Here is a 22,061-nt window from a genome sequence, read left to right on the forward strand (position 1 = left end):
TTTCTGTTGTCAGTTCCCTCTGATCCCATATCCAGTTATTTTATTCAACAAGTATTGATTGCCCATTGTATATACTAGGCATGCTAAATATATATATATATATATATATATATATATATATATATATATATATTTTTTTTTTTTAAGTTAGCTCTACGCCCAAGGAGGAGCCCGAACTTATAATTCCTCATGAGATGAAGAGTTGCATATGCCAGACAACCAGACCCGCGCCCCCCCCCCCCCATATACTAGGCACTCTTCCAAAGCACTACAGAAACGGTGTGGGTCAAAACAAAGAACCTATTCTTGTGTTTACATTCTAGTTTGGCGATAGGAGGAGCAAGAATGTATGTGGGTGATCAAATAAAACAGTGGAGAGAGATGCTATTTAAAAAAAAAACAAACTTCACTAGAATGTAATCTCCAGCAGGGCAAGAAACGTAACCGGTATTGCTTGTTATTCTGTTCCCCATGCTTGGAATAGTGCCCGGCAACATTAACAAACTTTCAGTATTGAATAAATGTGGGTCATAGAGAAATTCGTTTAAAAATACCCTCTCCCCCAGCTTTTTAAAATAGAAGTTGGTAAGCAGTGCATCTTTACCTGAAATAGGGAAAAAAGGAAGTCAGTAATCCCCGATCCAGAAATTCTTAAAAAACTGGGTATCATCTGATAAGACTTGGTCCTCACCTCAGTATTATCGGCTAGGCCAGGTTAACGTCCAGCCGGTATCTGGTAGCCTAGATAACCAGCGGCGTTTATTTAGTGAACGTTCTAAGTACAGCAAAGCTACATACCCCTCGAGCACTGTGTTTAGCTTCTGCGAGTCTCAAAAACGTAATGTTCGCTGAATGAAATGGTCAAACAATAAATAGCGACTCCACGGCAAAAGTACTTGGGAGAGCGGCCCCGTTTAGGGTCTCGGTGAAAGGGACGACACACTTTCTCTACGAACTGGCACGAACTCTGGCTTGTGGGCCTGGCCCCAAACCCATAATGGCTCCAAAACGCCCGGCTGTAGACACCAGTAGTTTAACCGGGAGGAACCTGAAGACACGTTTTGCACGTGCGTCACCATCTCTGCGCGCCCCCGCCCACCAGTTGTCTATAGGCTTCTATTGGTTGACTCGCGGAAGGTTCGCCCCCTAGAAGAAGCGGCTGGAAAAAATCCCGGCGGCCGGGTCAAATAACCGTAACTGACCTGACGTCATTCCGCAGCCAATCCCAAGCAGCGGTCTTTAGCCTTGTCCAATGAGATCCGGCACGAGTTTGGCCCGCGGAGTTTGATTTTCGTCCAGGAAGGCGGAAGTGGCGCCAGTCCTAGGAGGGAGCCGCAGGGTGGGTGGGGAACGCAGGAGGGATTAGGCTGAGCGAGGGGATTCCAGTGCCCAGTCCCGGTTGGGTCGGGGGCCGTCGTTACTGTCTGTGGCCTGCAAACTGTGCCGCGCGGGCCGACTTGAGTCGTCGTCCGAGCTCTCCGCACCACGAGCTTCGCAGACTGCGGATTCGAGGCAGCTTGATGTTCCGGTGGTTGCTCGGAGGTTCGACTTGGGAGGAGGGTGAGCCAGGCGACCGAGCTGGGTTGGAGAGCCTCTGCGGAGGCTTGCGGCCAAAGCGAGTGACGCGACGGGGCGCTAGTCTCGGCCTGTTACTGGGTGAATAAGTCGTATATCTGGGGTTCATATTCCTTAGCTTAACATGAGGAGGATGGATGGTACCCCGATTCGTTTGTGAGACAGAGCCGCGGTTCATTTAGGAAAGCTTGGAGTCGGCCCTCTGCCTGCTCTCTTTCAAGGGTCGCCTGAGCTCAGCTCAGCTTCCCGGACAGCGCAGACTTCGCCGTCGCAGCTCTCCTAAAGCCTTTCCTGCCAGGTGTCCAATCCATTGTTGGTTGATATTTATTAATGAAGGCTTAAACATCCTATGAACTTTCAGTGGAAATTTAACTGATAGATTGAAGTTTCCTTTACGAGCTCATCCCCACTTCTCCATTCCTCTCTTTCTCTTTAACTTTCTCCTTCAAAATACTGCGGGCCAAAAGAATTAGCGGATGGTGTAATGTGAAACGAAAGGATTCCTCCAGGTTACTTAATACAGTTTTGTGGCATTCTTTTTTTGTTTCTTGGTTCTTTTTGTCGAGAGTAATATTTTCTAAATTATTTTTCCTAAAGGTATCAAGAAACGATAATGTTTCCTTGAATTCGCTTATGTATTTGTCTCCTCAATGTCACTCATATTGAATATCTTAAGAGAAATGCTGGAATATTTTGGTGTTCCCATAGACCAGGTAAATATCTTTTAATTGATTTGAATGACACTGTTGTATTTGTTGTTGGGTCTTATTTTGAAAATGATCTATATGTAAACATTTAAGGCAAAATTGTTGCTTCTTTTCAGGTATAACGAAGGTGAGTTTGCAATAATATACCTTTGGTAGTTTGAGTTAAAAGGGGTATAAGATTAGGGGTACCGGCTGGCTCAGTTGGTAGAGTATGCAGCTCTTGGTCTCCAGCTTGTGAGTCTGAGCCCCACATTGGAGGTAGAGTTTATTTAAAAAAGGATAAAAATATTAGGAGCTTATTTACTGGATAGGTCAAATGCCAGCAAAAGGTGCAAATGCAGCAAAATAGATTTTTGCTTTCATAGATAAAATATATTTTTAGCTAGTGGTTTTATTTAAGGTAATTTAATTTTGGTATTTGGATATATAAGGCAAGTTATAGTTCAACAAATTCAGCATAAATCTTGAGAGAGGATGACTTAGATCTGAGAATTATAAGCAAATTCAATTTTCTCTACTTAGGGAGCATTACTACATCTAAGATAATATGCTTGGTTCTGCAGGTGATAACAGAGTAGCAATACATGGTTCTGGTATTCATGATGTTTAAAATAAAATATGAGGAATAAGAAACATATACAGACTATAGTACAAGATTGAATATAAGAAAGAATAGTTGGGTTTACAGAATGGGCAAAGTGTTGCTATTTGTTGTGAATTAGAAGAGAGTAATAGTCCAGGATACTTTAAAGATTTTAAACAAAAGTTGAAGACTGGTTATAAATTACAAATAGGCAGTTATTATATTATAAATATTATAAATGGGCAATTCAGTATGAGGAACTAGTTTGAGTAGGGAGATAAGGTGAGCCAGATGTGCTGTTGGAATATAAATACAAATATCCTGCAGATAGATAAGTGGTTCTAGAGTGTAAGAAAAAGAGATTCAGATTTAAGGTTATCTGCATTCTTATGATATTTGAATTCATGGACTTTGACAGAATGGAAGATGTTGTCGGATGTTATTGATGCATTTTGAATTTCAGAAATAGTGGGATCAAAGATAATGGCAGCTTGAGTAAAAGATTTGCTCATCATTAGATTACTGATGCCTTTAAGGGTTTCTGTAGGTGGAGAGTGGTAGCTGCCTTGTATTTTGAAGAATGACTGAAGAAGGAAGGTGGCATCAGCACCTTCTTTTGAAAAGTTTGTGAAAAGAGATCAAGAGTGACCATCAAATTGATGTTAGAGATAACTTAATGTTTGCAAGCATTGAGGAAGAACCTCACAGCCAGGAAAAATTTTAAGATTCAAATGAAATAGTGAGTGATTGAGCAGTGCCCTTGAGAAGGTAGTTGGATAAGGAATATAAATATAGGGGCTCGTGGGTGGCTCAGTGGGTTAAAGCCTCTGCCTTCGGCTCAGGTCATGATCTCAGGGTTCTGGGATCCAGCTCCACATCAGGCTCTCTGCTCAGCAGGGAGTCTGCTTCTTCCTCTCTCTCTTCCTGCATCTCTGCCTACTTGTGATCTCTATCTGTCAAATAAATAAATAAAAATCTTAAAAAAAAAAGGCTATCAGGCAAAAAAAAAAAAAAAAAGAGTTAAAAAAAAAGGAATATAAATATATAAGCCTTGGAAAAAAGACGGGCAGTCGAGTATGAAAAAATTGAGAGATGGTGGAGAGGTTTTGAATGTAGAGAAATGAAAATTGAGGTTAGTCACCTTGGAGTTCTCAGTTTTCTTAGTTAAGAGCAAAGTCAAGGCTACTGACAGAAATGGTGACATTGTAGATTGCAGAGACGAGGGATTGCTTTGGGCAACACGGTAGAGAATAGAGAACAAGACATGTTCTGAAGGGGTTGCAGAATACCTGTACAGAATACTCTGCTGAAGTTCAGCTTGGATTTGTAGTCTTTCTGAATATTGCTGTTCTGTGATTTCTTTTCTCCGGCTTAGAGTTGTTGGGGTAGTTCATGATTGGTAGTAAGCATATCACTGAAACAATTAAAATTCTCTGGTTGGTAGGAAAGTCACACCAGTAAAGTCAACATGAGGGTGCTGGATCAGGAGTAGTAAAAAGAGAAGAAAGCATCAGAATGGTGAGGATGGCAATGAAGGGATGAGAGAGAAGAACAGGAATTTGTCAGGATGGAACTTGTAGAGTGAGACATGAAGGTACCATCCGAGTTAACCAAGAGTTGGGTGGCAATTTTTGTACAGTGAGTAGCCCTCACTGTAGCAAAACCTCCAGACCTGTGGTTCTTGGAAACAGTGCGTGTGAGTGGCCTATAGAACACTTTAAATATAATTGCTCAGGCTGGCAGGGATTCTAGTGTTACTAGGTCCAGGATCAGTATACTCCAGGCTGTGTTAGTCAATATGGTAGCCACTGGCCAGATGTCATCTTCAAGCACTTGAAATGTCTGAATTGAGATCTCTGATAGATGTGAAATATGCAATGGATTTGAAAGACTTGGTATGAAAAGAATATAAAATAATGCCATTATTTAAAAAATATTGATTACATGTTGAAATGATAATATATACATATTGAGTTAAATAAAATATACTAAGAAAATAATCTCACCTCTTTCTACCTTTTCAGATTATAGCTACTGGAAAATTTATTTTACAAATGTGGTTTGTGTTTTATTTCTCTTGGAACCCACCTTCCAAGGTGATTCTAGTATGCCTATGGTTAAGAACTACCACCCTGTAGGATTGAAAACCAACACAAACATGTCTTTGCCTGCCAAGACTTTACAATCTAATGAAGCAAAGAGAAAACTGCAAATGAAATGAAGTTATATGTAGTTAGGTGTCCTATTGTATGGTACTCCTTGGAACTAGTTTCGGAATTCAGAGCCTAGGAAGCTCCTGAGAGCAGAGAGAATCAAATGTGAATGAGGAATGTGAATCTGGCATTAGAAGAGATATACAAAAAGCTGGTTCTAGGGCTTGAGATAGAGCTGGGCCCTCTGGGCACATGGGTGTGTTTGGCAGTTCGGATAATATTGGCTTGTCTTTGAGACAATGAGGAAAATGGCTTAACTCAAAAGAGCTTGTGTCCTTGTTAATGAAGAGTGAGTAGGTAATTCAGCTGGATAAACAGGGCCAAGTGGCAGAGGACCTTTACGGTTGAGTGGAGAAGGAATACAGAATTCATGGAGGACTTTATGTAGACTGAGCTGGCAGAATTGGTGGCATCAGTATTTAATCTTAGACTCAAGTGTTTGGATATGATCAGATACATTCAGAACCCTTACTACTTCAAAGCGGAGGGATGGCATCCAGTGTGCCAATGGCTTCCGGGTCTTCCTCTCTAGCCCTAGTTCTTTTCAACTAGTCAAATGGCTTCGATTTTTACCTATCATGTATTCTGTCTGCTGATGATTCCCAATTCCGTCTAAATCCCAGATGTTTTTTCCCAAGTTCCAAAACTGTATATCCATCTGCTTATTGGATATTTCCAAGAAGATGCTGTTAGGATGCTACCTATATCTGTTGCTTGTAATAAACTTTGTCCTTGTTATAGGATCTGAGGAAAAACTAAAAGTCCCAAGTTTTATTGGTTTTTAAAAAGAGAAAGTGCTTACTTTGTGTTGAAATCTGCTAAATGTTATGTCCTGTTTCGGGGGAGCTTCTTTTGGGAGTAGTTTATACAGTCTGGAAAGCCCAAAGCAACAGATAGGTGGTATTTGAATTACAGTAGATGAGTTACAGTAAATGAATTACATTTCATTTCTGTCATCTATTTAAGAACTGACTTCTAGCTGATATATTGCATTGTAAGTAAAGAATTTTTAAAGTTATCTACATTTGTTCCGCTAAAGAGGATTTATTTATACCTCTAAAAAGGATCTCACCTTTAAAGGGAATTACATGAGTTTACTCTGTACTGGCTGATGCTCGACAAACTCAAAATTGTCGATTTTTGATTGGGCCAGAAGATATGTTTAGCTGGGAAGAGGGGAGGCAGTTCTTCTGAATAAAGTTCCCAAAGGTATTTTGCCGTTATCAGAAAGACCGTTCTTCCTGGAATATTATATAGGTTAACTCCCATCCTTTTTTTTTTTTTTTTAAGACAAATATGAATAAAGTTTAATTCTTTGAAGAAAATACTTTGAGTATACCATTATGTATCTTTTTTTAAACAAGTGTTAGTGCATTTACATCTGCTTTTCTTCAAAGATAAAAACATGCTTTAACAGAGTACTTTTCAAACACTGTATAAATAGGTTTTGCAGATTAGAGAAAATAAAGACTATGGATCAGCTCGGAGTATTGTTCGTATTATTGGGAAAATTCTTCCTCTAGAACCTTGTCCCAGGCCTAATTTTGAGGTAAGTCTGTCAATAGGCATTGTTTAAGTACTATGTCTAAAATAACCTCGGTACCAGAGTCAGAGTAGAACAAAAGAAGAAAGGTTTCTTGTAAGCCAAAACCCTTTAGTTTATTCGTGGAAACAAGTCATTTGTTGTATGTTTTTGTTTTTACTTCTTTGAGTAATTACATTCGGAGTTGGAAAGGTACAAAGCAACACCCGAATAGCTTATTTTATTCTTCTAGTTTGTGTTTCATGATAGATGATATTAACCAGGGTAGAGATATATTGCTACATGTGTAGACTTCAGAATAACATTTTCCTCAGTATTGTTTCTTGCTAACAGATGCATGTTTGGTATTGAATATTCTTTTTCCTTTTCACTCTTGTATTTTTAATTTATGTAATTTACATCGGCATGCATGTGTCCTCCCTTCCATCCCCCCCCCCCCGACCCCTGCAGAGCTCTGACTTTTTTTTTTTTTTTTCTCACTTTTTTTTCCTTTAGTTGATCCCACTGTTGAACTCTGTAGACTCTGGTAACTGTGGATCTGTAGTTCCATCTTTTGCTGATACTCTGTGTGTGGCAAATGATGAAGAAGCCAGTTATCTCAGATTTCGGTAATTTGATATACTTTGGAAAATGGGTAATGGGCTGTAATCTGAGTTCTTGCATGTGTTGAAGTTTGATCATTCTAATTGAGCCTTTTGTCTGTCTTTACTGTCTTTACTGCCCTGTATCTTCCTAATAAGGATTTATTTCATTTTTCCCATTTCTCTTAATGCAGGATTAGGAAAGAATAATATTAAAAGAATGTCAGAATCAGTATGTCCATTTTTAGGAGAAAGCTGTTTCCTACACTACATACTATATATATTTATTTATTTTATATATTTAACCAAAAGGTATTTAGTATTTACTGTGTACCAGGCAATGATGTTAAAAATATTTCAAAATTTAGGATGTGTTACTGTTGTGTTAACATTTGTTAATATGTTCAGATATAGGCTGTCAGCACAATAAGGGTCAATTATTCAAATATTCTGGCTAAATTTATTATGTATCAAACTGATTTATCTATTTTAAAACAGAATACCACAAACTTACCCCTAACATAATGCTGAATATTAAATAAGGCCCTTCAGTACCTTATATTCAGAATATGTAGAATTTCTAAGTAAATCAACATTATTTCTAAATAAATCAATCTGTACTGTATTTAAATCTAATAGGTAGAACAGTTACAGGGTAATTATTTTTGTTTTACAGTCCAAGAGCAAGATTTGTTCCTTCATTCACTTACCACTTTTGGTTACCTATAACTGTTGTGTTCCAGATACTGAGAATACAGAGTTACATAAGAAGTTGTCCTTGTCCTCAGCCAGTCTAGAGACAATCACGGGATAAAGAGAACTTCCCTATTTTTTTTGTGTCTTTATTCCTCTTTGACTCAAAGAATTTATTGCTCCAGGAAAGTTTCCCTCCATTTCTCACTCTCTCTCCCTCCCTCTATTATGTCATTGTGTACTTTTTCCTTCTATGCACAGAAATAGTATATGGAAACATGAAGAAGAGGAGAAAATGGAATTTTCCCATTCTTTTCAACCAGTTTGAAATCCATTTTCACCTGTTCTCAGACAGAGTAAACGAATGAAAAGTGATGGGACTGTAGGTGAAGCTGCATTTAAAAAGATAACTGCCCTTGAAGAGGAGCTGACTTTTCTTCGCACCCAGATCGCTGCCATCGTGGGAAGGCAGGAACTGAAAGCCAGTAGGCATGTGGGTGAGTCACATGGGGTTTGTTTCAGTCCGATGGGGCGGGGCTAGCAATTCCTGTCCTCGGGCTGCTGGGGATGTGCAATTACTAGGTGTGGAGTTTATTTAAAGTAAGTTAAGGCACGTTTGTAGTGAGGGGGCTGGTATCTGTAGTGAGGGGGCTGGTATCGGCTCCAGCTATACTGCTGAAGATTGAAGGAAACTTTTCTACCTCTTCAGAAAAGCATTGAAATTTATGAGGAAGGACATATTAATTTGAAAGAAGAGCATGTATTTGTAGCTTGAAGTTATTGCTGCTATCCTTCCACTAAATTCACGTTGAATAGTGTATTTCAGATGATCCTTTTCTCTGTGTTTAGAGATGTGACTTGCTTTAAACAACATGTATGTAATATATACACACGTGTATAATTCATATACAACATGAAGTGTTCATATAGTGTTGTATATTTATAATATATAAATACTATATATTAGCAATTAAAGTGAGATGCACACATACATTTTTTAAACCAGTCCTGTTAAGAACACAGTCTTTAGGGAGCAAGTCTGTTGTGAAAGTATAGTACTCTGTACCCATCCTAGGCTCTTGCCTAGAAAATGGTTTGTTTCTACAGTGTCATCATAATGTACCAGTCTGAGTGTTTCTAACTACAAATTGTTAATTATATTTTAGCTTTTTTAAAAATAGATGATGAAATTCAGATTGTATGTTAATTACTGAGAAAGAACTTTATATTTTTCTTTTTAAAATGCATTCTCACCCTTCCTCCCTTTATAGGCCTACACAGACAATCCTAATTGGTTTAAAAATAAATTTATTTTTTGATTTGACTCTTATCAAAATTACTAAGCAGATGGGATTCCTTCTCTTTCCTGGCCACCCTATCATTATTTCAGTAACATTACAGAAATTGTTCCTGCTTTGGTTCTAATTAGTTATGTGGTATGTTAAAATTTTGCATGATTTTTCAAAAGACTACTTTGTTTTTAGGCTTCTTTGACTTGAATGATGAGCCTCGTGGTTTGGGACAAAGACCATCACCAGGGACTACTGAACTGAGTGTCCAGCCAGATCCATTTTCAAGTTCAATGCTTTATCCTCCTCCTCCTCCTCCTCTTCCTCCTCCACTGCCCCCTCAGCATTTTTCTCCACAGCCGACCTGTTCTCCTCTCACACAGTCAGGATCTAATAATATGTGTGACTCAGATAATTCCGCAAATGAAATGAAAAAACAGCACCCGGCTGACAGTAAGACCAATTACAGTCATTCAAAAAACCAGGAAAATAAAGATGTTCCAAACATGTTGGATGTACTAAAGGACATGAATAAGGTTAAACTTCGTGCTATTGAACGGTATGTTACCATAACTTGAGAAATGCACCAAGTTCTGTTCATGTTTTAGTGACTTATTGTATTTATTAAAGTACTACAGACAAGTCTTCTCTCTTATTCCTCTTTACTCCAAACACCTCTCCCAGAAAGAATTCTTTTCCAGTTTTTTTACTCTTCCTTCTAGTGTCTTATCTGTATTTTTTAAACAACATACTTCCTTTGCTATTTCTTGATACTTTAACTGTATTTCCTTTTGTTAAAACTCAAGAGTATGTTCTCCCAGCCATCCTGTCCTCTAACACGTACACAAATACTCCTCTTGTTCCATCTTCCCAATGTAATTAAATCCATAGGCTTTACTTAAATCAGTATTCAGAATTTACATCTTTATAACAGTAAGCAGTCACAGGTAAGCCATTTCCTTTGCTATAGTTACGTTTTGTTTGTTGAATAATTTTATTTTCTATTGCAGTTAATGTCTCTCTGAATTTCTTTCTCTTTTTCTTTTTAAAATAAATTCCCTGGTAGGAGCCCTCTCTCCTGCTCCAATCTCTGGTTCCTGCAAGCCTGCTGTGTTTGTGCCATGTTGAGAATTTCCTTGGCCATCATCATGGGCATTCTGTACCCTTTCACTTGTGTTGCCTTACCCATTACTGGGGTGTCCTATCTTCCCATACCTTCCTGAGAAAGGATCTGTAAAAAGGGAGACTATTTTAAGACTGCATTCTGAAAATGTTACTATTTTATTCTCACAGTTCATTGCTAGTTTGGCTGGGTATACAGTGGCAGAAAATCATTTTTCTGCAGAATTTTGAAGACGTCATTCCATCGATTTCTAGCTTCCAGTGTTCCTACTGAGAAGCTGATGTCATTCTCATTCCTGGTACCATGTATGCAGCCTGTTTCTTTATTCTTGAAACATTTAAGATCTTCTCTTTAGTCCTGGTGTTTGGGAATTTCATGATGCCATGCCCTGAAGAGTTCCTTTTTGAATTTCTTATGCTGGGCACTTGTGGACTCAGTCTTGAGTTTACCTTTCATTCAGTGTGTAGACTTCTCCTCAGTCCTTGTTTTCAGGAAGGCAGCTCAACCCCCATTATCTTTGCTTTCATCAGCTTTCCAGCTTTCAGTGTTTTGTTGTGGTTCTTACGCACTCTCTCATAATTTCTTTGTCTTTGTGGGTATTGTGTCCTTTTCATTTCTTTACTGTCATTTTAGTAGGATTTCACAGAGATCTGCCATGTTCATTTGGAAATCCCTCATTGAGGTTTTTTGTGAGAAAATAAATACATTTTCTATATAATAGTGTTAGGAAAGCTACATCATTTCATTATTAATGAGTTTATGATTTGATCATTTGTGAAGCACCTGGTACAGAGAGAAATATTGTGGCTAGATGGGCACACTTGTTCCAGCAAGAGGGCCTACTGGGCCCAGTCAGTGTCAGACTGTGCTCCGACTACTACCATCAGTGGAGACACAGCAAGGAGGCCAATAGACTCTACCCTCCACCCCCAGTATCTCATTTTTCTACAGCTAACCTTGCATTATACATTACTCCATAATCGGATGAGACTTCCCCCTTCTTTACATTTACAAAGTCATTATTCATGTTCTCTGCCTTCTATCTTGTTACTGTGAATAAAGTATCATTGTTCATGTCCAGCCTCTCCCTTGGGTCACTGGTTCCCCCTCTCTCTCATCCTCTCAAGGATTTTACTTAAAATGATCCCTTCTGTCTTCTATATCATCAAAGTTTTCTTCTTTACTTTATTCTCCTCGTACTTGACTGTTTCCCATCTTCAAAACACGTATATCCTTGGTATTATTTGTTTCTGTGCTCCTCTTTATGGTATAAATTCTTGTTGTCAATAGTTTGTTTGCTTTTCTCACTGCCGCCTTTTACCTTCTGTAATATGGTCTCTGTCCCCACCACTCCACTGACAGCTGCTGTTTATCAAGGTCACCAGTGACTCCCTTGCTAAATACAATGGTTAGTTCTTAGTGTTCCTCTTACTTGATATCTTGGCAGTATTTATACAGTCTGTGGTTCCTTCCTCCTTGGAACACTGTCTTCCTTTGGCTTCAGGGAAATCACACTTGGTTTTCCTCTTACTTCACTGGCCATGCCTTATTCCTTTGCTTAATCTTGCTTCTTGGCCTGGTGTCTATGTTGGCATGTGCAAGGCTCAGACCTCAGTCCCCTTCTCTCTATATCCACATTGTTTCCTTTGGTGATCTCACGGAGTCCTGTGGCTGTGTATACCATTGATATGCTAATGACATTCACATTTATTTTTCTGTCCCTGATTTTCTCCTCTATATTCCATGCCTACTTGATGAAATGCCTGCCTGACATCATTTGCTTGTCTCACAGATGTCTCAGGCTTCATGTGTTCAAAACAGAACTCTTCCTTCCTACCTGTCCACTTTCTCCACCTTGAAAACCTGTTCTGTCCCAAGTTTTTGCATCTCAGTAAATGGCAACACCATCACCCAGTTGTTCATCACCCAGGTGTCTATTCAGTCCAGACATCTAGAATCATCCTTTTCCTTTCCTTTTTATCAGTATACAGTTCAAATGTGTGTACCCTCATGATCTAACTGCCACCCCCAATCTAAGCCACCATCTCTAACTTGGACTTCTGCAATAGCCTCCTAATTGACCTCTCTGCGTTCTTGCCTCCTTACCTTTTCTCCGTAGAGTAATCAGGGTGATCCTTTAAAAATTGAAGTCCAGGGCCATTTGGCTGGCTCAGTTGGAGCATGCGACTCTTAATCTTGGGGTTGTAAGTTCAATCCCCATGCTGAGTGTAGAGATTACTTCAAAATAAAATCTTTAAAAACAAACAAAATAAAACTTGAAGTTCAGTCTGGCCATTCCCTGCTTAAAACCCTTTGATGGTTTTCCATCATGCTTAGAATATAATTCAGACACCCTGCTGTGGCCTCTCAGTACCCCCAGGGTCCAGTCCTTGCTTCTGTCTCTGACCTCATGACCTATTTCTCATGTCACTCTCTGCGCTCCAGCTGTAACTGTTTTTCTTTTTTCTCACATATGCCTCCACTGTATGTTTACACTAACGCTGACTTGGGGTCATTTATAGGGAGGACACCATCTCCTTAAAGAAACTTTTCCTGGTCATCTCATCTAAGGTGCTATTGTCCCAGTCACTGTCACATTACCTACTTAATTTTATTTATAGCATGCATTGCTGTCTGCAGTGATCTCACTTGTTTGTTGATGATTTCCTGTCACCAGAATATTCCATGGGAGTAAGATATGGCTGTACTCTCAAAGCATAAAATGGAATCTGGTGTAGTAGTAGGCATTGAGTGAAGACTGAATGAATGATTGGCCCAGTAGCTTTCTCTTCATGAATTCAGTTAGTCCCCTTCGGAAGTTCTTAAATATGTCTTTAAATTTTCCACTGGAAAATGAGAAAATTAAAAATAAAGATCTTTAGCACAGTGAGATATTTGATAATCTCAGGTCCCAGCAAGATTGTGGTGGAGTCCCACCCACCAGAAGAAACCATAGTTTCTTGGATTTCTGATTCCTAATTCATTGTGCCTTCCAGATTCCTTGTTCTTTGGCGAAAATTTTCAATCTTGAAGAATCATTAGGTTGTAATGTATTATGCTTATATTTCTGGTGTATTTGTCATTAAGGAGCTACATTACACAAGGCTTTAATTAAAAAACATTTTTTTTTTTTTTAAATAGGTCACCTGGAGGTAGACCCATTCAGAAGAGGAAAAGACAAGATTCACATTGGGATCCAGTGTCTTTAATATCCCATGCACTTAAGCAGAAGTTTGCATTCCAAGAAGATGATTCCTTTGAGAAAGAAAATAGGTCTTGGGAATCTTCTCCGTTTTCTAGTCCAGAAACGTCAAGAGTGAGCTATAATAACGTAAAGCTAGTGTTTTAATTTTTCTTAAGTATGTCATTCATGATACATCTTCGCCTTCAGGTTCTCTTGAAGTACTTGCACAGAATGGACCATGTGGTTGTTGGCTGGTACTGTGTCTGTTTCTGTGGTTTCTGTTCCCTTTCACACATTCCTTTTAGCTTTTTGGCTTACTATGAAGTTTTTTTTTAAATAAAACACTTGATTTGAAAAATACTTGTGCATGAGTCTGTCAAGGTTTCTCCTGACAGGTGCTAACTTGATGTCGCTGTCTGCAGTTGGGACAAGGTGTCTGAAACTTGAAGAGACCAGAGAATGGTGACAGATTGCCTCAGTGGAGTTACATGGATACTCCCAGTATTTTTCTCAACTATAAAGACTAGGTTATTTAGTTAAATAGAATGTTAACAATGCTTTTTAAAAAGTAGCTAGTATCGTAATTCTCTTCAGTGACAACATTTCTTGGCTCCCGGCATGGATCGGAGCAGGAGAAATAGCCCCACTCACGTCTCTGAGTTACTCGGTGTGCGTGTGCCATCTCTGACATTAATCATGTCATCTCTGGAAATTCCTAACTCTAAGAAGGCAAAAAAGTATTGTGTACTTTAGAATTATTACAATCATAAAGCACAAATGTTCCTAAAAATTAATGTTTAGCATTTGTGTAGAAATGTCTAACTTGGGAGTACTTTTTTGCTCACCTCATTTGATCCTCACAGCACCGTCCTAAAAATAAATAGAACTAAAACTAAGTATTACCTGTCTCTCCCTGAGGAAATAATCCTCAGAGTGCCAAAGTAATCTAAGTGTAACCCTTCATCTTATTGGCACAGCAGAGACTGGAGCTTGGTTTATTAACATGTAGGGTGTCTGAAAACCTTCAGTCACATATGTGAGTCACTTGTGTGGGACACACTTCCAGTGACGGTGGGTGATTGAGGGATTGATTACGGGGTTGTCTCACTGCTCACTCTTCAGCATTTTATTGCCAACCACCACCTCAGAGAAAGAATCATCTCTTTTTGTATATTTTAAGGCACCAAGCTTAGGGCAGGACACACGGGGACTCAAGCTGTAGTTGGGGGGGAACCCAGTCTCGCTCTGTGTCCTCGGCTAGGGGCACAATGCCGGACTCACAGCCCAGTCCCAGATCCCTGTCGATTGTTGGTAGAATTAAACCTCAAGCGGTCGTTTGGTTGTTAACATTCTTCTATGTGACAATACTTTCTGGGTGAAACTTTTGCTTTTCTTCCGTTTGGGTGCCACATCTCACAGTCAGGAGAGTGAACTAAAGGAAGAATGGACCAACGCAAGGCGTGAACAGTATGAGCTGAGTGTACACCGGCAAGGAAAGATTGCGGAAGTAAGCAGCCAGTCTTTCCCTCACGGGCAAAGATCTCATCTGTCAATGAAGTTGAATGAAATGTGTGCACTGGGATATAGTCAAGCAAGGCTCTGAAGAGGGTTGAGTCTTAAGAACACCTGTCTCTGTTCTTGGAAGATCCAGCAGTTAACTGGCCACTGGCAATAGGTGTATGGATTTCTCTTTGCGTGTACATTCGTGTTCTACACGGTTACATAAGGTCGTCCTAAAAGCCAAGTAGTAAATGACCTAAGGTGTCTCATTGGAGAGCAGTAGGGTCTCACTAGAGGGTAACAGAAATCATGCTCATGGATTAAGAAACAATATATTGTAGTACTCAGTCAATGATAACATATTTGGATGTTTTAAAACAAATTTTTTAAAAAAGATTTTATTTATTTGACAGAGCACAAATAGGCAGAGCAGCAGGCAGAAGGAGAGGGAGAAGCCGGATCCCAACTGAGTCACCCAAGTGCTCCTTAAAAATAATTTCTTAAAACAATTATGACTTCCTAATTTAAGAGTTTTTGAGTCTTTTTTAAAATTTGTAGTGATCTGGTTTACTTGGTCTGGAGGGACTTAGAGATTTTCAAAGAATACAAAGTATTTTTTCATTAGAATTGTTAAAGTTTGGGGATGCCTGGGTGGCTCAGTCAGTTAAGCATCTGCCTTCGGCTCGGATCATGGTCCCAGGGTCCTGGAACTGAGTCTTGCACCGGGCTCCTTGCTCGGTGGGGAGCCTGCTTCTCCCTCTGCTTGCCACTCCTCCTGCTTGTGCTCACTCTCTGTAAGTAAATAAAAGGTTAAAGTTTGCATCATACAGATTGAGTCTTCTAAAAATCCTTCCCAAGGTGATCAAAAATTATTCTTAGAAATTGATTTTGATTGTTGGAAGTAGAAATACTTAAAGAATCTTTTTGATAAGTTTTGCCTACTTCTACACAAATATGAATGGCTATGGTTTTATTTTCTTTTCTGTTTTTTCCATTTATACTCTGTACTTTTGTAAATGTGTTTTTTGAACTTGGTTATTTTTTGTAGCAAATCAAATTCATGTTTTCTCCTTTCTGCTTCGTAAATTTGAATTTTTTTTTTTTTTTTTTTTTTTTGGCGGGGGGTACAGTTCTGTAGGGAGAGTACCTTGGGTAATACAGATGAAACACACACATAGGGTTGGAATATATATTTTGTCCCTCTTGGTCCATATACAAATGTGTGGAAATTTACATGTTCCCTAGATTCTTCAGCCTCTAGGACTGCCAGTGAATTTAGGTTCCGTTTGAATGGACTCGGCACCCACCCAGTTTGCCAGACTCTATCCCTCTCTTAACAGCCCATGGTTTTCTTGGTGTGCTAGAGAACTGATTGCTTGGCTCTCCTTCTTTTCCAATCCTTTTCTCCCCAGTCATCTTCCAGTTAGGAGTGGCCATCCGGCAGCTATCTTTTGACCATGAGGAACAGGCTTTGGATCACAGAGATGTGAACCCGGATGTCAAAGAGCTGTGGAGAAGTCCAGAACTATCTGTGGACTTTTTTTTTTTTTTTTTAAGATTTTATTTAATTTACACACACAGAAATCACATGTAGGCAGAGAGGCAGACAGAGAGAGAGGGGGGGAAGCAGGCTCCCCACTGAGCAGAGAGCCCAATGTGGGACTTGATCCCAGGACCCTGAGATCATGACTTGAGCTGAAGGCAGAGGCTTAACCCACTGAACCACCCAGGCACCCTATCTGCAGACTTCTTGCTACCTGAGAGAGAGAGAGAGAAATAAGATACATAGGCCTTCTGGGTTTTCCACTACTTGCAGCCCCAAACATGCATAATGACACAGCACGTGCAGCAGTGTAGCTTTGCTACCCGGCTCTTATTCCTTCTGTGTAGTTTTGGATACTTCTCTGGTTATCAGCTCTGTTCTTGCTGTTGTTCCTGCCCCTCTTGTCTATCCCCACCCTGTCTTTTCTCCTCCACCACTTTTTTTTTTCTTTAAAGATTTTATTTATTTATTTGACAGACAGATCACAAGTAGGCAGAGAGAGAGGGAAGCAGGCTCCCTGCTGTGCAGAGAGCGCAATGCGGGGCTTGATCCCAGGACGCTGAGATCCTGACCGGAGTTGAAGGCAGAGGCTTAACCCACTGAGCCACTCAGGCGCCCCTTCTCCTCCACTACTTTTTAACCCACAAAGGAATGTTGCATTTTCAATTCCATAGTTTCCTTATTTGAAGGTGTATAATGAACAATCCCTCCTTAACAACCAGGTTAGAAAGCTTTGGAAGGTGCCATCCTCTGTCAGGTAAAGCATTTCTTGATAGACTTCAGGTTGATTTTATGGGGGCCTGCGGGCTTTCCTGTTCTATATTAGAATTTCCTGCCTGCCCAGAGCTCATTTCAGCACTGGGACACATGGGGATTGAAGTGGCCTTGGACTCCCCTCCGTTTAGAAACATGATTTCTGGTGCTCTGGGAGATGTGATCACATTCCTCCAAGTTCTTCAGGAAGGTTCCCCAGGGGCCCACGCTCAGGCCCCTGGCACGTGTGCAGCTTCTGAGGCTTGGGGATTCCGTGTGGGCCTTCATGATCCTGTATCCGCACAATCTAACACCAAATGTTATTTATAAAATCATATTTGGTTGTATCTTAAACTTGCTTAAACGTGCTCTGAATGCCAAAACTTTCCGAGAAGCTCTAGAAATGATAGCTTAACTTCCCGACTCTGAAACACGTCTTCTCCCGATTGCCCTAGAGAGGAGTCCCTCTCTCCGCTTTCTCAGATGCCTTCAACCCAATGCGCTGCTAGTTAATCGCTATAAACTAAGGTGTTTGAGCAAGGATACAAATATGAAAACTGAAAAATGAGCATTGGTTTTATAATGGAGACCACAAGAAGTTAAAGGTCAGAATCTTGACTAGCTGAGTCAGCCTACAAGGACAATGAGGGTTGTCGAGGCAGTGAGGGGAGGGGGGTTCCCAGGGATGTGCCCCAACATGGGGGCAAGTCAAAAGGAGTGGCATGGGACCATTTATGGGGAGAGGGTATCCAAAGGCCTGACTTTTGCAACGAGAATATATTTGTGCTTTCATTATGACACTTATATAGGAATTAGGTTGGGGGAGATGCGGCCATTTATATGATAGCAATGGGGTAAGAGGATTTTAAAGCAGGTTTGGCTGGATATTAAATGCAGACCGGCCTTAGATCCGAGAGGTTGAGTATGCAGTTGGATTTGATTCGAATTGAAAACACAAACGACACCGGGCAGGGGAATGAAGGGGAAGATTTTTGTATCAGAAAAAGGCAGTTTTGCAAGGGGCTTCTCCGGGATGCGGACTCCTTAGGAGATCCATGTGGGGAAGTCGGTCTGGGTGTTAAGCCCCCACAACCGAGGAGGCAGGAGCAGGTGCTGGAAAAGCCTAGGAGCGCCGCGTCTCCAAGAGGGCCCGGCACATCCCACCCGGAGCGCCGAACCTGGGGAAGCCAGTCGGAGCGGTCTCCCGGGGATCCGAGGGTGCTGCGTCTTTCTACTTTGACACCGACCACACGCTGGACGAGGGGGCAGGGCCTCGACAAAGCGGCCTTCTTCCGCCTAGGGCAATTGCCACAGAGGGTTGTCATTCTGAGACAGATCCCAGGGGCGCCCCCACTCAGTTACAGGACACGTGTGCTCCGAGAATGGAGTAGAACCCTCCCCCCACTCTCGCCCATTGCAGTCGGCTCAGGGGGTTTCTGCTTGCCAAGAATTCCCCGTGCTTTTTGCCTCTTCATCTTTCTGCCAGCTTAGCCCTTACACCCCTCTTCAAGGAAATACTTGCATTTTAAAAAGAACTATTGCCCTGTTGTCTTCCAGGTTTCCGTGGGTTACCTGTGGCTGCTCAGCCTTAGCTTCGGCCTTTTCATGGAAATTGCTCTGTTTATAGGGACGCAGAAGCATTAAGCAGTTATCCCATCTTGTTGATTGGGGGACTCTTGGGAGGAGGGCTGGACACGTGCCAGGAGAACCGCCTTCTCACTTGTGTGGGCCCCAGGCTCCTGTACTGGAAAACTAAATGGGAGTGTGCCCGAGGTCCAAGACGCACATTAACATTCTGTGACTTACCTGCTGCAGCGGAAAGATACATGATCCTAACTCAACTTGGCTGCCATTTCCGTTTCCGCGCTCTATGCGAATATTCTTCCCTGGGAGATGTGGTCTTGGGTTGGACCCAGTGGGGAGGTGACCTGTGGGGTCCTGAGATTTCTGTTACCCTGTACCGGGGAGTGGGCTGTGAGGTACCTTCTCAGTGACGGCAGTGGCTCTCATTTTTAGAGACATCACCACAGATCAGCTCCTGTTCTTAGTGTTTTCCATGAATTAACTCATTTAACCCCGAGGAGTTAGGTGTAGAGCCTAAGTAACCACCCACCTCCCGCCCCAAGTTTTCACAGCCTCTAAGCGGCAGAGCTGGTGTTTGAACCGAAGCAGATGGTGTTCACGTTTTTAACCCCTAGGCAACGCTACCCGTAGTATACATTTGTTTACTTATTTATTTAGATTTTGCCTTATTCCAGGAAGTATTTAAGGCATCTCGTACAAGGATGGGTAAAGTCAGGCAGGATAATATAGCCAGAAACTCCCAGGAAAAAACCCGTCAGGCTGCAGTTTTCCATACTCACCACAAGAGAGCAGCATAACATCGGCGAGCATGCATGCCGACGCGAAAACTGCCATCAGTTTGGAAATCGAATTTTTATTAAGTTACAGACAACACGAAGTTAGATTAGTATTACTTGCACAAGCAGATTTCTTTAAAGGATGTGCCTGAATTCTAAATGGCCATGTCTTTGATATATTTGAGATTACTTATGTCATCAGGCTAATTCAAATTTTTCCAACAAATAATAAATATTCTATAAAATTCATTGATAAAAGCAAGAGATAGTATTGCTTAATTGCAAAACTTAAAGATTGTAGTGAGATTGCTGTCATTTCTTCCGTCTGAGTTCAGTTATTTGTTTTAATGCTAGAGGAAAGCACAAGGCTTATTATAAATAATGGGATTATAGTTTTGGCTTTTTTTCCAGTAAAGATTGGTGCTATGGATGGGGTGGAATTTTTATTAGGTATACCATAACTAACACATGCTAATATTGTAATTCTTTCAAAGATGGTCTTGCCTTCATTTTTCTTCCCTCCTCCTCCTGTGTCGGTCCTACATGGTCTTGCAGTTGAGATAAACTGTGTCAAAAGCTAATCCAGAGAGGGTCATCAGTGATTTCAGATCCAGCTGTTGGAATGAGGAGTTACTGGTTCTGTGGCTCAGGAGGATTCCCTGCTGGGTGGGATGGCACTGTATGTCCCACGTGATTTCTCCAGCTTTTGACTAGGTTCCTGCCTTCAGCTCCCCGCACTACCCACCCCCCCCCGCCCCGCCCCACCCAGTTAAGAACCCTTGAGTTACCTTTCCTGGGCAGGTTTTCAGCCTGGCCCTACCAGCTGCTGGCTGTGTCTGCTCCTGCCAACGCTTCTTTCCAGGGAGCCAGACCAGGTTTTCTGCCTTCTGTAATCTTGCTCTGGTCAATAATGATGCACTAGGCATCTTACATGTACTAATCTAAGTCATATTACGTTTTTACAGATAGGGAAACTGAGGAAGAGAGGTAGAGTACCTTACCCAAAGTCATACTGCTGGCAAGCTCCTCAGCCAGGATTCAAACTCAGGGGTCCAGAGCCTCAGTTCTTGACTGGTAAGCCAGCCCCTCCCAACAGATATGGCTACCAGCTCATCCGAGTTCCAGAAGCAACAAGCGACTACTGGTCCCCAGAGCGCTAGGCTGACATCATTCTGTGCCTTTGCATCTGCTCTTTCCACCACATGGGAGTTCCTACTCATCCTCAAAACACAGTTTATTTTTTTATTTATTTTTAAGAATTTTATTTATTTACTTGGCAGAGAGCAAGAGAGAGAGAGAGAGAGAACACAAGCAGGGGGAACGGCAGGCAGAGGGAGAAACAGGCTCCCCACTGATGACAGAGCCCAAGGGACTCCATCCCAGGAATTATGACCTGAGCCAAAGGCAGAAGATTAACCAACTGAGCCACTCAGGTGTTCCTCAAGACACAGTTTAAACAGCATTTTCCTCAGAAGACTCTTTTGAGTCTCCTTCCCCCTACCCACCCAGTCCCTTCAATATTTCCCACTTTGGTTCCCACAGAACCAAGCCCCTGTCTTTGCTGATGGATTTATTGTAGTGATAATTGCTTCTCATCTGTCTCTCCCAAACTGCACTGGGCTTTTTTGAACAGCCTGAGGGTAGAGCCTGGGTGTTATCTATTTCCTCCTACAGACAAACAATGATAATAGTGCTTTGTTATGTTATTATGTTATTGTGCGACATTAACTAGTGGACACTTTGATGTTTAAGAAGGCTGCTTGTCGGGGCACCTGGGTGGCTCAGCGGGTTAAAGCCTCTGCCTTTGGCTCAGGCTGTGATCCCAGGGTCCTGGGATCGAGCCCCACATTAGGCTCTCTGCTCTGCAGGGAGCCTGCTTCCTCCTCTCTCTCTCTCTCTCTGCCTGCCTCTCTGCTTACTTATGATCTCTGTCTGTCAGATTAAAAAAAAAAAAAAAAGAATGATGCTTGTCTATAGGCTACCTTATTTAGTAACACCATTCAAGAGAGAACTTTTTATCTCCATTTTATGGATGAAGAGAACAGAGCTGATGGAACTCCAGTAGCTTGTCCAAGGTCAGCCGCTGCTGAGTGCAAGGGCTGGGATCGAAACCAGGTCTGTCTGACTTCAGAGCAAGCATGTGTAACTCTTAGACTCTGTGTCCTCCATTGACAAACGTGATAAAAGATACACTTGATGTCAACTTATTTAAATCTAGACTTGATGTCAATTTTGTTAAGACTGTGTATATTATTTAGTAACAGACTCTATCCAAAAGTATGAAAAATAATTCAAGCTAATGGCTCAAATTCACATAGCTGGGAGATTTCTGAGGTGGGATTTACACCAGGGCTGCAGAAGCCAAAGGCTGTTGCTCTCAGTGTGTGTGGCCCATGTTTGGAGGGAAAGATTTT

The 22,061-nt window shown here is 41.2% G+C and overlaps 1 protein-coding gene and 1 long non-coding RNA gene across 5 annotated transcripts; one reads left to right on the forward strand and one right to left on the reverse strand.

The window, feature by feature from the left end:
* The first annotated feature begins 1,298 nt into the window (after positions 1-1,298).
* Positions 1,299-13,849, forward strand: MTFR2 (mitochondrial fission regulator 2). 3 transcript variants are annotated; one of them, XM_082730930.1, is made up of 7 exons: positions 1,299-1,560; positions 2,173-2,288; positions 6,523-6,627; positions 7,117-7,229; positions 8,247-8,392; positions 9,380-9,743; positions 13,449-13,849. In XM_082730930.1, exons 2-7 carry the CDS (start codon positions 2,226-2,228, stop codon positions 13,654-13,656), a joined length of 999 nt encoding a protein of 332 aa, XP_082587056.1. In that variant the 5' UTR covers positions 1,299-1,560; positions 2,173-2,225; the 3' UTR covers positions 13,657-13,849. The 3 variants fall into 3 exon arrangements, with proteins under 3 accessions (XP_082587056.1, XP_082587057.1, XP_082587055.1); XM_082730931.1 differs by having other exon boundaries at positions 1,299-1,542; XM_082730929.1 differs by having other exon boundaries at positions 1,302-1,656.
* A 5,855-nt stretch (positions 13,850-19,704) lies between these two features.
* LOC309864421 lies at positions 19,705-20,770 on the reverse strand. Of its 2 annotated transcripts, none has more exons than XR_014311515.1 (2): positions 20,649-20,770; positions 19,705-20,306 (listed from the first exon to the last, which is right to left on the reverse strand). It is a non-coding gene; the product is annotated as an uncharacterized lncRNA (long non-coding RNA). The 2 variants fall into 2 exon arrangements; XR_014311516.1 differs by having other exon boundaries at positions 20,436-20,770.
* Between the last annotated feature and the right edge of the window lie 1,291 nt (positions 20,771-22,061).

Source organism: Mustela nivalis (assembly GCF_964662115.1).
Source record: "Mustela nivalis genome assembly, chromosome: 5".
Taxonomy (NCBI): domain Eukaryota; kingdom Metazoa; phylum Chordata; class Mammalia; order Carnivora; family Mustelidae; genus Mustela; species Mustela nivalis.

Coding starts and splice junctions, on each gene's coding strand:
- MTFR2 (XM_082730930.1), top strand. CDS start 2,226: ATGTCACTCATATTGAATATCTTAAGAGAAATGCTGGAATATTTTGGT. Junction 2,289..6,522: donor TTGGTGTTCCCATAGACCAG/GTAAATATCTTT, acceptor CTGTATAAATAG/GTTTTGCAGATTAGAGAAAA. Junction 9,744..13,448: donor AAACTTCGTGCTATTGAACG/GTATGTTACCAT, acceptor TTTTTTAAATAG/GTCACCTGGAGGTAGACCCA.